This window comes from Eschrichtius robustus, chromosome X (genome assembly GCF_028021215.1).
Source record: "Eschrichtius robustus isolate mEscRob2 chromosome X, mEscRob2.pri, whole genome shotgun sequence".
NCBI lineage: Eukaryota > Metazoa > Chordata > Mammalia > Artiodactyla > Eschrichtiidae > Eschrichtius > Eschrichtius robustus.
In genome coordinates, this window is record NC_090845.1 from 45,432,670 (window position 1) to 45,448,375 (window position 15,706).

The 15,706-nt window shown below is 54.5% G+C and overlaps 2 protein-coding genes across 6 annotated transcripts; both read left to right on the forward strand.

Annotated features, from left to right (window-relative positions):
• The first annotated feature begins 5,955 nt into the window (after positions 1 to 5,955).
• Positions 5,956 to 11,460, forward strand: MAGIX (MAGI family member, X-linked). 5 transcript variants are annotated; one of them, XR_011072322.1, is made up of 7 exons: positions 5,956 to 6,057; positions 6,846 to 6,992; positions 7,756 to 7,838; positions 7,913 to 8,149; positions 8,261 to 8,432; positions 9,152 to 9,660; positions 11,441 to 11,460. XR_011072322.1 is itself a non-coding variant. In XM_068533967.1 (6 exons), exons 1-6 carry the CDS (start codon positions 6,009 to 6,011, stop codon positions 9,454 to 9,456), a joined length of 993 nt encoding a protein of 330 aa, XP_068390068.1. In that variant the 5' UTR covers positions 5,956 to 6,008; the 3' UTR covers positions 9,457 to 9,683. The 5 variants fall into 5 exon arrangements, 3 of the variants coding, with proteins under 3 accessions (XP_068390068.1, XP_068390070.1, XP_068390071.1); XR_011072321.1 differs by lacking the exon at positions 11,441 to 11,460 and adding an exon at positions 10,265 to 10,345; XM_068533967.1 differs by lacking the exon at positions 11,441 to 11,460 and having other exon boundaries at positions 9,152 to 9,683.
• A 1,324-nt stretch (positions 11,461 to 12,784) lies between these two features.
• PLP2 (proteolipid protein 2) lies at positions 12,785 to 15,702 on the forward strand. Its single transcript, XM_068533440.1, has 5 exons — positions 12,785 to 13,010; positions 14,076 to 14,228; positions 14,333 to 14,428; positions 14,970 to 15,060; positions 15,266 to 15,702. The coding sequence occupies exons 1-5, from the start codon at positions 12,915 to 12,917 to the stop codon at positions 15,286 to 15,288; spliced, it is 459 nt and encodes a 152-aa protein (XP_068389541.1). The 5' UTR covers positions 12,785 to 12,914; the 3' UTR covers positions 15,289 to 15,702.
• The last annotated feature ends 4 nt before the right edge of the window (positions 15,703 to 15,706 follow it).

Below are 15,706 nucleotides of genomic sequence, written 5' to 3' on the forward strand. Positions count from 1 at the left end.
GAGCTCTTGGCCTCGCTCTGCCTCAGGCGCTGCCTCTCTTTCCCAGCATCATGGGAAAACTCTTTCCGCCCAGGGGATGTTGTTATTCCACGTGTGAGAGGGGGAAGTCGAGGCCCAGAGGAGTTAAGGGCCCCACCCGAGCTCTGACGACTAAAAACGGGGTGCAGAACCAGAACCCAAGTTTACCAGGGTATTCTGCAGCCTCCACCAGAGCTTTGCACATCGTAGGCACTCAGTAAATTTGCAGTGAATGTTTCCCTACTGGGGGACTGGAAGAGTACGGTGGGCTGGGGAGGGGTGTGCCCTTGGAGCCTTTGGGAGCTCCGGGAGGCTTCAGGGGCCTGAGCATATAGGGTTGGGGGATTCAAAAAGTAGGGAAGGGCAGGTCTCCTGGAGAGTGGAGAGGCAGTAGGAGCCTGGACTTGAGGAGCCTTTGAAGGCACATGGTGGGGGAGGGGACACTAGCCAATGAGAGGCGAGAAATGAGGCCCTTCCTAGGTTTGAAAAGGGGTGGGGCTTTGTCTGGAGACAAAGCCCCCAAGGGTGGAGCACTTGGGCAGAGTGCTACTGAAGTGGAAGGAGGAATGGGGAGCTGTGAGAGAAGGCCTGTGGCCACCATTTTGTGGAGGAGGAAACAGGCAAAAGATTTGAACACAAACTTTACCAAAGAACATATACAGATGGCAAATAAGCGTGTAAACAATGCTTAATACTATTAGTCTTTTGGGTAATGCAAGTTAAAATCATGATGAAATACCACTACACACATATTAGAATGGCTAAAGTTAATTAAAAATCTGACCATACCAACTGTTTGTGAAGATGTGGAGAGAATGGAACTCTCATATACTGTTTACTTTTTTTTTTGTCATGCCGTGGGACTTGTGGGATCTTATTTCCCCAACCAGTGATTGAACCCAGGCCCCAGACAGTGAAAGCACCGAGTCCTAACCAATGGACCCCCGGGGAATTCCCTCTTATACTGTTGATGGAAATGTAAAATGGTATATAGCATCTTTAGGAAACAGTTTGGCAGTATCGGTTTGTTTTTTTTTGGCTGCGCCTCGCAGCATGCGGGATCTTAGTTCCCAAACCAGGGATGAAACCCACATCCCCAACATTGGAAGCACTGAGTCTTAACCGCTGGACCACCAGGGAAGTCCAGCAGTATCTTTGAAAAGTTAAACTTACATGTATGATCCAGCCATTCCACTCCTAGTTATTTACCTAAAAGAAATGAAAGCATATGTCTACACAAATATTTGTAAATGAATGTTCATAGAAGCTTTATTTGTTGTCTTAGTCATCTCAGGCTGCCATAACAAAATACCATGTGACTTAACAGAAATTTATCTCTCACGGTTCTGGAGGCTGGAAAGTCAAAGACCAAGGTGCTAGCCAATTTGGTTCCTGGTAAGGCTCTCTTCCCAGCTTGCAAATGGCCACCTTCACTCTGTATCCTCACATGGAAGAGAGAGAGAGAGAGAGATCTTCCTCTTCTTATCAGGCCACATCCTATCAGATTAGGACCCCACTCTATGACACCATTTTTTAAAATTTTGGCCACGTCCTGTGGCTTGTGGGATCTCAGTTCCTTGACCAGAGGTTGAACTTGGGCCACAGCAGTGAAAGCACCAAATCGTAACCACTAGACCACCAGGGAACTCCCGTCTTATGACATCATTTAACCTTATTTTCCTCCTAAAGATTCTATCTCCAGGTACAATCACATTGGGGGTTAGAGATTTAGTATATGAATTTTGGGGAGACACGAGTCCATAGCATATGTTAATAGCCCAAAACTGAAAACAACCCAAATGTCCATCAACAGGTGAATGGATCAGCAAACTGGAATATTCATGCAATGGAATACTACACTGCAATAAAAATGGATGTAAAATTTGGATGGATCTCAAAATAATTATGTTAAGTGAAAGAAGCAAGACCTACCTCCCCACGCAAAGAGTACATTCTGTATGATTCTGTTTATATAAAAATCTAGTAAAATGCAAACTAATGTATAGTGAAAGAAAGTAGATTGGTGACGAGGGGGAGGGGGCAGCAGGCAGGAGAGAGGAATCACACAGGGGCAAGAGAAAACTTTTGGCAGTGAGGATTGTGTTCTCTATCTTGATTGTAGTGATAGTCTCACAGTTGTAAACAGTTTGAAACCATGCCCCATAGGGTTAAGGTTTCTGTTCAAGTGCCTAACAGAAATTCTTGAGCTTGTCTTACAGAACAGCAGGTAAGGGAACAGCTTGTTAAAAACCCCTCTGCTTGTAACCTGCCTTCACTGACCAAACTCGCCTTAATTATTTTTGACTCCTTTACCACCCCCTATAGATAACACCTCTGACATATGGGTTGCTACAGTAATGGGTCTTACCATTGTTTTCCAGGAACTTGGAGTCAGCTCTTGTCCAATTCGAGCCAGTTAAGACTGGTTGGGACCACCGACCCCAAAACTGGGCCTGCACAGGTGTTTGATGAATGACCTTTTGACATCAGAGGGCTGAAAACTCCACCCTCAGATCATGCTAAGCACCTCCATTTTTGAACATGCATTCCATGAAGAAGCATGTAACTCATATACACCTGTGCAGAACATCGATTGCCTCACCTTTTCCCTGCCTCCAAACACTTTACCCTGGGCCTAAGACCACCCTGATTCTTTATCCCATAAGTATCTCAAGCCCTGTGCCTTTGGGGAGGTGGTGAATAAACCCTTTCTCTGCTGCAGACCTTGCTGTCTCAGCGTTTGGCTTGCTGAGTGTTGAGCAAATGAACCTCGTTCAGTAACAAGTTCAAAACCTATCAAATTTTATGGCAATTAAACCTCAATCCCTTTAAAAGGGATCTATTTCTTAAAAAGAAGAAATATTTGATTAAATTAATAAGAACTGGTGGGGTTGTGAGAGGGACTGACTTAAATCCATGAATGAGGTGACGCTAAAAGGGGCAAAAGGCTTATTTTCATGAATGGATGAGGCTAAGAATGCATTGGTTTAAACCCACAATGGAGCAGGACTAAGAGGGGGTTTGGCCTGTCCAGCTTGATTGTAATCAATATTGATTAAAGATAAGCACCAGAGCTGCTACCACAGGTTGGCTGGGCACAATGCAGGTGGTTTGGAAGGTTTATTCCTAATCCTTTGGCAATTTTACCATGCACACTTCATTACCACCACTTCCCAGAGGGGTACACTGAGGGTCCAGACAAAGCAGTAGCTAGGGTTCCACCTTCTGTAGCTAGGGTTTGCCTTTTTTTTTTTTTTAAATCTTTTTTTTTTTAAATTTATTTATTTATTTTCGGCTGTGTTGGGTCTTCGTTTCTGTGCGAGGGCTTTCTCTAGTTGCGGCAAGCGGGGGCCACTCTTCATCGCGGTGCGCAGGCCTCTCACTGTCGCGGCCTCTCTTGTTGCGGAGCACAGGCTCCAGACGCGCAGGCTCAGTAGTTGTGGCTCACGGGCCTAGTTGCTCCGCGGCATGTGGGATCTTCCTGGACCAGGGCTCGAACCCGTGTCCCCTGCATTGGCAGGCAGATTCTTAACCACTGTGCCACCAGGGAAGCCCTAGGGTTTGCCTTTTGTCTGGGCCCCCCAACCCTGCCAGCTGCCTTGGTGACCTGAGCATGGCTCCCTCAACCCCAATCCTTGCCCCTATCCCCAGATTTGTGGCCCTGCTGGTATCAGCTCTCAGCAAACTCTCACCCAGGGTCCCGTCCCTACCATTCATCCCTGAAGCCATCCTTGGACACCCCATTCCTTTGCAAACTCCCCTAAGACTGAGCATCTCCCAGTCTCAAACAATCCCCCATCTCCAAACCCTCGAGCCCCCATCCAGTTGGCAAGCTCCTTGCCCCATTTCTGAAACATCCAGGCTGCCGGATACTTGGAAAGCTCCCCTCACCATCCACCATCCTGAACTTTCGACAATGCTCCTCTGCAAGACCCTCCCATCAAGCAATCTATAGAACCTCAGGCACCCATTCCTCAACCTTTAAGCACCCCTCTACCACAATCACTGGTTCCCCAAGCCCCAAACCCCAGATTGGAAGCTGCCATCTCCATCTTCAGTGCTTGAAGTCTCAGTAAGAACAGGGCCAGACGAGGGTAAGTTACTTACACTCTCTGGGCCTCTTTCTCCCAATTTATAAAACTGGGGTAATAATTGTGCCTTGTGTTGCCTTATTTCTCATTCCACAAGCCATACGTAAGAAGTTTACATGGCATTATACAAAGAAAGCATCTTGGCTTCTCCGAAGAGAAGGTGGGCAGATGCAGCCATCTTATGCTGGGGACTGCTGGGGACCCCTGGGAGCGCACACATCAGCTGGACTCCCAAGGGTGGCCAAGAGGGACAGAGCAGATCCCAGTTCAGGCAGGCAGATGCCCAGAGAGGCCAGTGATCCTGGTGACCAGCACTGCCCTGCAGGATTGAGGAGGTCCCTGGGGGAGGGAAAGGGGACTGGGCCCTGGAGGAGAGAGTGGCAAGGCTTCCCAGTGGAGGAGAGGATATGGATGCCTAGGGCTCAGCCTTGGTTTTTCTCCTCAACCCAGTTCTCTTGGGAAGACTCAGGAAAAGAAATCAGCTTGGACTCATCCCCACAGACAGAAGCACTTTGGTTTACAATTCTGCAGGGACAATCATCCATCGTCTGCATATAAACATGCATTCTTTCTTTTCAGAAATGGAAGAACGCAGGGTTGAAGACTTTGAATTGGGCCTTGATAACACGCAGTCACCTTCCAGGTGGACAAAAGGCTGGGAAAGGCCTCCTAGAAAGAGGGAACAGCATAGGCAAAAGCAGGGAGATGGGAATAACAGTGGGCATATTTAGGGAGCTGTGAAAGCCCCATTCGGTCACAACAAGAACAGGGCATAGCAGTGAAGGAGGTCCAGTGTGTTCCCCCACAGACAAGGTCAGGTCAGAGATGGGAGGAGCATGGGACTAGAGGAGGAAGGAAAGCAGGGACCATTCAGCCCTTTCAACTACAACAAAACCAGGACCCTGAAAGGTGGATGAGAGAGGTTGCACAGCCTGCCAGAATGGACATCAGGACACAGTGTGTTCACAACCCATAATGAAACAGTCATGGACCAGATGACTGTTGGGGGTAAGCTGCCTGAGACCCCCACTGTTGTTGGCTGACTGTGCGACCCTGGGCCCCTCCCATCCTCAGTTTCTTCTTCCACAAAGTGGTGGCCACAGGCCTTCTCTCACAGCTCCCCATTCCTCCTTCCACTTCAGTAGCACTCTGCCCAAGTGCTCCACCCTTGGGGGCTTTGTCTCCAGACAAAGCCCCACCCCTTTTCAAACCTAGGAAGGGCCTCATTTCTCGCCTCTCATTGGCTAGTGTCCCCTCCCCCACCATGTGCCTTCAAAGGCTCCTCAAGTCCAGGCTCCTACTGCCTCTCCACTCTCCAGGAGACCTGCCCTTCCCTACTTTTTGAATCCCCCAACCCTATATGCTCAGGCCCCTGAAGCCTCCCGGAGCTCCCAAAGGCTCCAAGGGCACACCCCTCCCCAGCCCACCGTACTCTTCCAGTCCCCCAGTAGGGAAACATTCACTGCAAATTTACTGAGTGCCTACGATGTGCAAAGCTCTGGTGGAGGCTGCAGAATACCCTGGTAAACTTGGGTTCTGGTTCTGCACCCCGTTTTTAGTCGTCAGAGCTCGGGTGGGGCCCTTAACTCCTCTGGGCCTCGACTTCCCCCTCTCACACGTGGAATAACAACATCCCCTGGGCGGAAAGAGTTTTCCCATGATGCTGGGAAAGAGAGGCAGCGCCTGAGGCAGAGCGAGGCCAAGAGCTCGCGCTGGCTCCCAGGGCCAGGCCTCCTTGGCGGCCGCCAGGTAGGTCACCGCGCTGGTTGGGGCGCCGAGCACGGGACCGGCCGGCCGGCCTCAGCCGCGTCCAAGCCCGGGCGGGCCGCCAGGTGAGCGCTCCCGGGCGCTCCAAACGCGTCGCTGGCGGCAGTGCGTCCACCAGGCCAAGTACGGGTCATGGAGCCGCGCGCGGGGGGCGCCACGGACCCTAAGGGGAGCAGACGAGGTACGGGGCGCGGGGTGGGAGGGTAGTGGGCGCGTCCCTGCCAGCCCTCGCCCCGCCTGTCTGCTCCTCACCTTTTCCTTCTGACAGGTGGTAAACAAAGCAACCCTGGCGCCCTAGCGGCTGCGGGCGGCGGCGGTGGAGGGCAGGGGCCCAGCGAGCCGGGCTGGGCTCGAGGCGCCCTACCCGCACCCGCGCTGCGGGGCGGCGCACCAGACCCGGGGGTCTCTCCGGAGTCTCCGGGGAGGTGTGCCGGAGGGGTCTGCCCGGGGTCACTGGGGACAACTGGACACTCGGGGTCTTTGGTGAATTGTGGGGGGTTAGGCTGGGGGCTCTGGGGATATGTGGGCCGGCAGGGTTGCCTAGGATAACTGGAGGGGAATCGGGGGTGCCTGGGCCACAGGGGGCAGACCGTGTTCTGTTGGGACATCTGGGGGAATCGGGATCCTTCTCGGTGTTCGGGGGAAGAGTCTGGAATCTGGAGTTATAGGGGGGTAGTGAGAGACCTCCAGAGTTATTCACAGGGTGTTCGGAGGTGTCCAGGAATATTGGGGTTAAATAGCTGTCCAGGGATGTCGTGGGGGCAGGCGGGGGTCCACGGGCATACCCGCGATGGTCGGGGGTCACGGGAGATGAGAGGGGCAGTCGGTGACTTTCAGAACTATCGAGGGAGTGGTCTCGGGTCTCCGGGATCCTGAGGCGCATTCTAGGTCTTCGGTCGTGGGGGGGGGTGGCGTAGGGGGTCGCTGAGACTCAGGGTGGGCCCTGATCTGTTCTTTTCACTCGCGCAGGCCGTGGCCTTCCCCCGCCCGCGGGCCCCAGCGCCCGGCAGCTCCTGGCGCGGCTGGACGCGCGCCCCCTGGCGGCCCGAGCTGCGGCCGACGTGGCGGCGCTGGTACGCCGGGCCGGCGCCACATTGCGCCTGCGCCCCAAGGAGGGTGCGTGATGGGGGCGTGGCCTCCCGGGGGCGTGGTCGGAGTGGAGCGGGGTTCTGGGGGGGCGGGCCCAGGATTGTTAGCTACTCCCCTGGGTGGGGCCAATGGGTGTGAGCTGGGAGGACGGGCTTCGGCGGTGATTCGAGGGTGCTGGGGTTAGCCTAGATTATTCCTCTGGGAGGCGACACAGAGAGGGTTACTGCAGTAGGTGAACGTTGCAAGGTTAGTTGTGGGTGCGGAGCTTGATCTTTACTTTTGTCAGCAGGGTTTCTAGTGGCATTTCTGAGGAGGCGGGGCCTGGAGAGGGTTGGGGGCGGGCATTTGGCTAAGGGGCGGGCCTGGAACGTTAGTCAAGGAGGTGGAGTCTATAAGCGTACTGCGGTAGCGGCTCGAAAGGTCAGGAATAGGTTGAAGTTTATAGGCTGTTTGGAGGGCGGGGCCTGGAATCTTCAGCAGCGGAATCCTGGAGTAGCACCCTGCAGGGTGAGCCTAACGGTTTAATATGAGGGGCGGGATCTGCGTGTTATTAGAGGGAGGTAGGAAGGTCTTTAGGATTAGTCAAATAGCTGGTCCCAGGGTTATTAGCTAAGAAGGCGGGATCAGGATAGTTATTCGTGTGGGCGGAGCCTAGTTAAATGGATGAGCAAGTCTGTCTCTGCATCCTAGAGGCAAGGAAATGAGATGAGGCTAGAAATATTAACTCAGTAGGCTGGTCCTAGATAGTTTTTTTTATAGTAACCTTCCGACTGCCTTTTTCATCCCCCAGCCATTAGCGTGCTGGATTCTGCGGACATAGAGGTCACAGACAGTCGCCTTCCTAATGCCACTTTCGTGGAACACCGGCCCCAGGTACCACCTTGTCCTCCTTCGAGGCCACCTGCCTCGAGACTGGCAGTGTATGTATACTTGTGTCCTTACTCCAGCATCGTCGGTCAGAGACCTTGGGTACACGTACCGCGCCGCTCCAAGTGACCCAGGGTAAGGCACGTCGTGCTTCGAAGCCGCCCCAGGCCTCTGGTCAGTTCTGTGTGGAACTCGTTCGCAGTTCCTTGGGCTTTGGCTTCACATTAAGTGGAGGCCGAGATGCAGGCGGGGACGCTCCGCTGGCAGTGCGCGGGCTGCTGAAGGACGGGCCGGCACAGCGCTGCGGTCGCTTGCAGGTGAAGCATAAGGCACCCTCCATTCGACGGTGCCAGCCCTGTCCTATCCTGTTGTCGATGTGCTCTCCATTTTGACCTTTCTACAACACCCCTTGCCTTGCACTCTTGCAGGCCGGCGACCTCGTGCTCCACATCAATGGAGAGTCAACTCAGGGGCTCACCCATGCCGAGGTCATGGATCGGATTCGCGCAGGCGGTCCCCGGCTCTACCTTGTGCTAAGCAGGCCTCCTGAGACCCACCCCGGCAAGCCTGAGGGGGTGGGAGGGCCCTGGAAAGAAGATGGTGGGTTTCTCAGAGGATTGGGGTCAGGGATCTGTGAGACGATGAGGGTCGCAGAGTGGAGAGGCTGGGGACCTGGGTGAGAAGGGTTTGGTGGTCTCAAGGGGGAGGATCAGGGCTTGGTGTTTGTGAGGGTCATGATATTTTCAAAAGTGGGGATGGGAAGACCGGGGTCCCAGGATAGGAATAAGGGTGGATTTCAGAGGGGAGGCTTTTGAGGTACTGGGAGGGAAGAGAAAAGAGGGGTTTGGGGTAAAAGTGGTTGTTCAGAAGGAAGGGTCGTGGTCCCCAGATGGGAAAGCAGAGTGGGTCTCAGTGGAGAGGGGATGGGATGGGTATCCAGAGGGTAGGGGGTCTGGTCCCAAAAGATGAGGGATCCGTTAGGGAAAGGGTTGGGAGTTGAGGAAGGTAGGATGAGCAAGGAGAGAGTCTGGGATCCTAGATGGGAGGGGTTTGACTTCCTTTGGGAGTTGTGGGAATTGATTTCTGAGGGGAGTGTTCTGCATCCAGGAAAGGAGGGGACTCGGGAAAGGAGGTGTCGGGTCTTGAGGAGTGGCTCCGGTTCCTGAAGGGCGTGTCCATTCCTTGAGGGAGGTTTCTCTAAGTACTGGGGTCTCTGTCTCCCGCAGCCCTTCGAGTCTGCCGGCCACCCTCAGCCGAGGGGCCCCATCTCCGTTCCCCACCCTATCGCCCAATCTGATCTGCAGTCTTGCCATCCCCAGATCGCAGCGCAGATCCTGGGGGACCAGCGGTGACGAGGTCTCGCAGCTCCAGCGCTTCCCCACTTCAGCACCCTCGACCCCGTACGACGCCCCAAACCCGGGGCAGCCCGGAGTCTAGCCCAGGAGTGGCGGACGACCCCGCGGTTCCTCCTCCTGAGGGCAGCACGGAGGACCCCAACGACCACACCCCGGATTCCCCTGGACCCTGGCTGGTGCCGAGCGAGGAACGGCTCTCGCGAGCCCTAGGGGTCCCAGGGGCCGCGCAGCTAGCCCTGGAGATGGCAGCCGGAAGGCGGAGGCACTGAGCGTGTAGCAGACGGGTCACCTGGTACTGCCCAACCTGGATCTGGCGTGCTCCGCCCGCCGCTCACTAGCATCATGGGGAGAGCTTCCTTGGTCTTCTCCCCCCTCCTGCTTCGCAGTCGACCAGCCCGCGCTCCCCTCGAGGCGTCAGTGGTACGGCCCTCCCGGACCGGCCAGCCCTGCGCTTCTTGCTTCGGGCAGGGGAGGTAATAAAATGGTTCGATCCAGTCTTGACTTGCCAGGTGCTCTAGGCCGGGTGGGGCTCCTGAGTCCAACTCGTAAAGCAGCGGGTGGGTCGACCTGGTTGCGAGGAGGGCCTCTTCTAGCAACCCTTGACAAGCTTACTTCCTGCTGTTTCTTTCATGCCTCTAGAGAGGTCTTCGCTTCTGCCGGCATAGCCCCACGCCGTTCCCCTTCGCCAATTCCTGCTTCTCTCCCCATTTATTCATTTCACTTTTTTGGACGTGTGCAGGGCTCAGTTAATTATTGCGCGTGGCGTGGGGAATGCAGAGGTGGGCCTATTGTGGCGGGGTGTGCACCAGTGTACCCACAACCCCGGCCAGGAATCGTCCAGACCCTCAGCTGGGCTGGATAGCAAGGCTAGAACCGGGGCCGCTTCCTTCGCCGAGAACCTGCGGTCTCTCACTTCCAGCCTGGTCTGCCAGCTTTGGCTGGCTGTAGACTGCCACCCTCAGGGCGCTGGCTGGGGCCCCGAAGCCCCCTTCGGGGCGGAGCCAGGAAGGTGTGAGTCAGCGGGCCGGGCTAAAAAAGGCTTTTAGAACCGTTGGGCTGCGCCCCCCTCTTCCGTAGATGGTGACGAACTGCAGACGGGCTTGTGTGCACACGCTACACGCTGGGCGTTCCCGGTCCTGGGAGAGGCCCGAGTTTCCTCCGTCCTGGGAACAGAGCCCCAAAGCCAGGGCTTATATGGCCAGCCGGACTCCGGTGAAGCCCCAGTGCGGGCGCTGACCGAGGCCAGAAATGTCCAGTCACCTCCGCTGTCACCACATCCTGAACACTGCGTCCCATCCCCCCCCAACGAAGGAAGCTGTGGTCTGGAGGGAATGGGCAACTCTACCCCCTACGGGGAGGGGCTGGAGAGGTGAGGGAGGGAAATTAAAGGGCCCGAGTGTGAGTGTCCAAGGTGGCGCTGGGGAGGAGAGAGGGACTGTAAAGCTAGGCTGGGAGTTGGGGTATAAAGAGGTGAAGAGGTGAACCCTTGAATGATTAGCGCTGTAGGCATTGTGGGGGAGTGCACTGGGGCTTCTAGCTGACCCTAACTCAGAGCCTGGTAGAAGTGTGGCTCTAGGGAAGTCAGGAAAGGGCTCCAGAGCCCCAGTCCTATAAAAACAGTCACACCCAGGAGACTAATAATATCGATAGTACCCGCAGCCACCATTTACTTGGTCTTATCCTGGCCACCGGCTTTACTGGAACTATCTATTTCCATCTAGTTACATATCGACTCAACAATGCCGATGTGACCATTTCACAGAGGAGAGAAATGAGGCCCAGTGAGTATAAATAGCTTGAGGAAGTTGGGGATTGAGGCAATATTTAATCTTCCCCGATTTCCAAGCCTGTCCTCTTAATCTCACCTGCATTTGAGAAGTATTAATTGAGCCCCAACTGTTTACCTTGCACTGTGATAGGCACTGGTGAGATGCTGGAGGAATGAAATATAAAGATTTCTATCCTTGTGTAGCTGAGGTAGTGGGGGCGGGTAGACAGATGTCAGAAAAGACACAAGAAGATGAATAAATAAAAGATAATTTCAGAGAGAAGTGAGAGTTAGGAAGATAGCAAAAGATAATGGTGGGGGAGGTAATGATGGTGGGCTGCTGGCCTCTTTGAAGACATAATATTTGATCTGGGACCTGAGTGACCAGAAGCTAGATGTTTGTAGAACTGGGGGAAGGGCATTGACAGCAGTGAGAACAGCAAGTTCAAAGGCCCTGATACAGAGCAGAGTTTGTTCTGTTCTAGAAACTCTGGCATGGCCTCACAGAGTTGGAAAGCAAACACTCAGCCTTGGGAAAGGTATGCTTCATGTCTTCCACTATCCAATCCCTCTTCCAGCAACCTGGGCTGAAAGAGGGGAGCCCCTTACTTAGTTTTGTGGGACCCCGGGTTCGGGGGTGGGGGGGAAGCAGGCAGGCCCTTGGATTGAACCATCCTGGCCTTCCAGCCATGGCTCTCCTCTCCTCAGATGAGATGAGAATGAAACCAACACTCACTCTGGAGAGAGTGTGCCCCTCAGCACATCTTGGGGGAGATCCTGATTCCGTGACCAGGTGCATGTCTCAGACGCAGAAATTGAGGCTGAGTCAGGAGAAATTACTCGCTCAGGATAACACACTCTTCAAATGTCATCAGCCTTTTCACCCAGTCTGGCACCCAGCAGCCTTCCCCTCATCTTGCCAAGCTCATGGCAATAAATAAAGCTGTGCTCCTTCCCCATTCTTCATCTAAGACTGGGCTGACAGCCCCTCTACTTAGAACCAGGAAATGGAAGCCCAACACTTGGGGCCAGGACCTCCCTAGAATTGCAGAACAGAGAAACAGACCCTGAGCTCTGACACTATTAATAACGTCCACCCTTCATTTACCGAGCAGCTTGATGCTCAACAGGCTTTGTTCTCTCTCAGCCTGTGCACTGGCGAGGTCTCATTCCATCACTGCTAAGAGGTTTATTCTGTGGTCCACGGTCTTTTATCCACAATTCCGAAATCCAAACAGCTTTGGAAACCAACAGTTTTCCCACAAGTTGGGCACCATTTGGTTACAAAACTTGACCTGACTTAACCAGGAAAAATTTTTGGTCCTGGCCTATCCCACTTACTGTGAATGTCCACACCATTCCTTGAGGAAATATTAACGTGTTTTTGTTTGGTTGGTTGGTTTTTTAACGGGGCAGTCTCAGACCCTGCTGAGAGTGTTAAATAATATACCTTATATGTATTGAGAAAACTTTCTAAAATCCAAAATATTCCGAATTCTGGAAACATACCTGAGTTTAACCCTGGCCTCGGCCGTTTTTACAGCTAAGGAAACTGAGGCATTCCCTTCCAAAGCCAAATCCCCACGGTTCTGAGTTGAGGCAGCCCTAGGCGCATTGGTATTCTAAAAGCGTGAAGGGTCTCTCCAGTGCAACACATGGTTCGCAGAACTGCCAAGCCTCAGAGGCTGGCGCCCCCGTAGATGGGACGCCCTGGGGGCTGTGCGCCGGGCGCGGAGAATCCTTGGCGGGAGGGGCAAGGGGGCTTCCGGGGCGGCGGCCACCTGGCCCGGCCCGCTCCGGCCCCGCCCGCTTCTGCTCCGCGCGGTGATTCACTCCCTCCTTCGCCCCGGGGCCCCCTTCCCGGCCAGACGGCGGGCAAGACGGCTGGGTGTGCACCGTCCTCGAACCCACGAGCAAGCGAGCAGATCCTCCGCGCCTCTCGGGACTCCGGTCCACGCCATGGCGGATTCCGAGCGCCTCTCGGCCCCCGGCTGCTGGGCCGCCTGCACCAATTTCTCACGCACCCGAAAGGGAATTCTCCTGTTTGCTGAGATTGTGAGCGTCCCGGGACTGGCGGGTGGGCAAAGGCGGGGTGGGGTGGCTGGACTGCGCGGAGCGGGGCAGCTCCGGGGGAGGCAGGCGCGTGGCCCGGGCCTCTTGGCAGTGGGGCGAGGGGTGCGTGGGTTGGTGGCGCAGGCCCGAAACCAGGGGCGCACGCAGGGCGAGTCAGTGAGGTTTGGAGAAGGTGGTCGGGAGCTGCTGGCCCACGGGGTCAGGCAAGAGACCCATAGGACATACGGGGGGCCCCATAGAGAGAGACCCCGTAGACTTATCGGTGGACTCATCGAAGGGGTCCCCAGGGGCTGGGTGTTGGGGGGCATCCCGTGGCAGGGCGTGGCGCGGCCTGGGCACTGGCGGGAGGGTTGGCAGAGCGCCCAGGGGCGGGACCTGTTGGGGTGGGGCCCCCGCGCGCTAGTCCCGCGTGGTAGGGTGACCAGCCCTCCCCCAGTTCTTCCTCGCCTCTCTGTGGTGGGGTGGGAGGTCCTCAGCTATTTGGGAGCCTCGGTTTCCCGTCCCTCTCAAAGTGGGCGCCTCCTTTGAGTCACTTGTAAAAGGGGTGCGGCGCCTTTAATGGAGCCCTGCCCCTCTGGTATCGCTCTCACCGTTTCCCAAAGAGGTTACTGGGAGAACCGCACGTCCCGCCCCGTCAAAGCCCTGAAGCTGTTGCCGCGAGTGCTCACAAAAAACACCTGGAGGCACCACTCCCGGCAGGCCATCCTAGAAGGGAAAAGAGGGGAAACTGAGGCACCTAAATCTACTCCTTACTAGCTGGGTGATCCTGGATAAGTCACTTCATGTCTCTGTGCCTCACTTTTCTCATCTATAAAGATACTAATGATAGTACCCGGCTCATTAGGTTGATGTGACGATTGAGTGAATTAATACTTGCACAGCTCTTAGAACAACATTTGCAACACAGTGTGCACACAATAAGTGTTTAGCTATTATTATTTGCCATTTTCCCAGTCCTGGTAGGCATCTGAGTTTGAGACCCCCAATTTAAACCAGTCCCCTCAGCCCTGGGAGTTGATCGAGGCCCCCTTTCACATATCCTTCCAGATATTGTGCCTGGTGATTCTGATCTGCTTCGGTGCCTCGACATCAGGATACTCCTTCTTGTCGGTGATAGAGATGATCTTTGCTGCTATCTTCTTTGTCGTCTACATGTGTGACCTGCACACCAAGATACAGATCATCAACTGGCCTTGGAGTGTGAGAAAGGGGCCACAATGGCAAGGCTAGGGAGGGGCTCGGGAAGTTGGGATTGTGGGGGGAATTCTGGACACTGACTTCCCTCTTCTCCCTACACCTCACAGGATTTCTTCCGAACCCTCGTAGCGGTCATCCTCTACCTGATCACCTCCATTGTTGTGCTTGTTGAGAGAGGAAACCACTCCAAAATCGTTGCAGGGGTAAAGGCTGTGGAGTCAGCTCCAAAGCACAGAGAGAGGGGTTTGAGGATCCTGGGGTCATTTCTGCCTCTGCTTCTGCCAGAAAGTGTGTGACCCACAGTAGGTCACACCTGTCCTCAGGGTCTGCAGGAAAGTCTGACCCAGGAGGCCCTGGTTTTCCTCCCCAAATCATTTGCTGTAAAGGGCCATCCCTTGTCTGACACAGGGACTTTTGTGGGAAGCACAGAGAGGTGGCCCCTTTGTCGATACACTAGACTACACCATCTGCTAGAGCTGTGTCTCAATGTACAGTATGAATGGCGTCCCCTATATGTGGGGCCACTGTGTGGCTGCACTGTGTTGAAAGGTACTAGGAAGAGGGAGGGTGGGATAGAGTCCAGTCTCTGGCCTTTCCCTGGGGCTCTCTGGCTTGCCAACCTGGGGCTTTAGCTACCGTCCCTGCATGGGGTAGTCACTGGAGGTGGTGGATACAAGGAGGTAGGAGGCCGAGTAGGCTGACCAGCCTAATCCACTCCCACCTCACTCCCATCCCCATCCCCAGGTGCTGGGCCTAATCGCTGCATGCCTCTTTGGCTATGATGCCTACATTACCTTCCCCTTGCGGCAGCAAAGACATACAGCAGCCCCTACTGGTAAGTGTGTGGGTGTGTTGCGGGGCGGGGGGGTGTTGCTAAGGGGGTGAGAAGAAAATGGGTCTCCCAAGGGGCATGAATGCCAACTCTGTCTCTTATTGATACTTAAGGCTTTGGTGCCAATAAGTACCATAAGCTTCAATATTCTTATCTGCAAAATGGACATGTGGATCCAGCCAATGCGTTCTCTCTTTTCCTCTTGCAGACCCTGCAGATGGCCCGGTGTAGGTGAACTCCCTTCATTTCTATCAGCAACCTGCAAATAACACCTCCATCGAAATAACTCCTCCCCGCCCCTACTACAACACTCCCAGTCAACTCCCAGCCCCCTACTGAGGTAAAAGTGCCTTTATCGCGAGAATTTGTCTTCCAGGCTGCTAATCAACTCCTCTGGGTATGGCCACCTTTATGGGTGTGCCTAGGTTCCCCTTCCTTCTGCAGTATCCAAACGGAGACACCAGTTCTGCCTGGACAATGCCCCCACCTAAGCCACAAAATGACGGAAGAGGGTGCCTCAGATTTCAGACTCCAGGCCCCAGGTTGTAACCCACTCCTAATAACCTTCTCAGTGTGCGTGTGTGTGTGTGGGAGGAGAGGGGTTCTGTGGAGGAATAAATAAATAATAAGCAGATTATTAGAATATATG

Excerpts from the sequence above, each read along its gene's own strand:
- PLP2 (XM_068533440.1), top strand. The coding sequence starts at position 12,915 with ATGGCGGATTCCGAGCGCCTCTCGGCCCCCGGCTGCTGGGCCGCCTGC. Across the intron at positions 14,429-14,969 it reads ACTCCAAAATCGTTGCAGGG|GTGCTGGGCCTAATCGCTGC; the intron begins GTAAAGGCTGTG and ends CCCCATCCCCAG. Across the intron at positions 15,061-15,265 it reads ACATACAGCAGCCCCTACTG|ACCCTGCAGATGGCCCGGTG; the intron begins GTAAGTGTGTGG and ends TTCCTCTTGCAG.
- MAGIX (XM_068533967.1), top strand. The coding sequence starts at position 6,009 with ATGGAGCCGCGCGCGGGGGGCGCCACGGACCCTAAGGGGAGCAGACGA. Across the intron at positions 6,058-6,845 it reads CCCTAAGGGGAGCAGACGAG|GCCGTGGCCTTCCCCCGCCC; the intron begins GTACGGGGCGCG and ends TCACTCGCGCAG. Across the intron at positions 8,433-9,151 it reads AGGGCCCTGGAAAGAAGATG|ATCGCAGCGCAGATCCTGGG; the intron begins GTGGGTTTCTCA and ends TGCCATCCCCAG.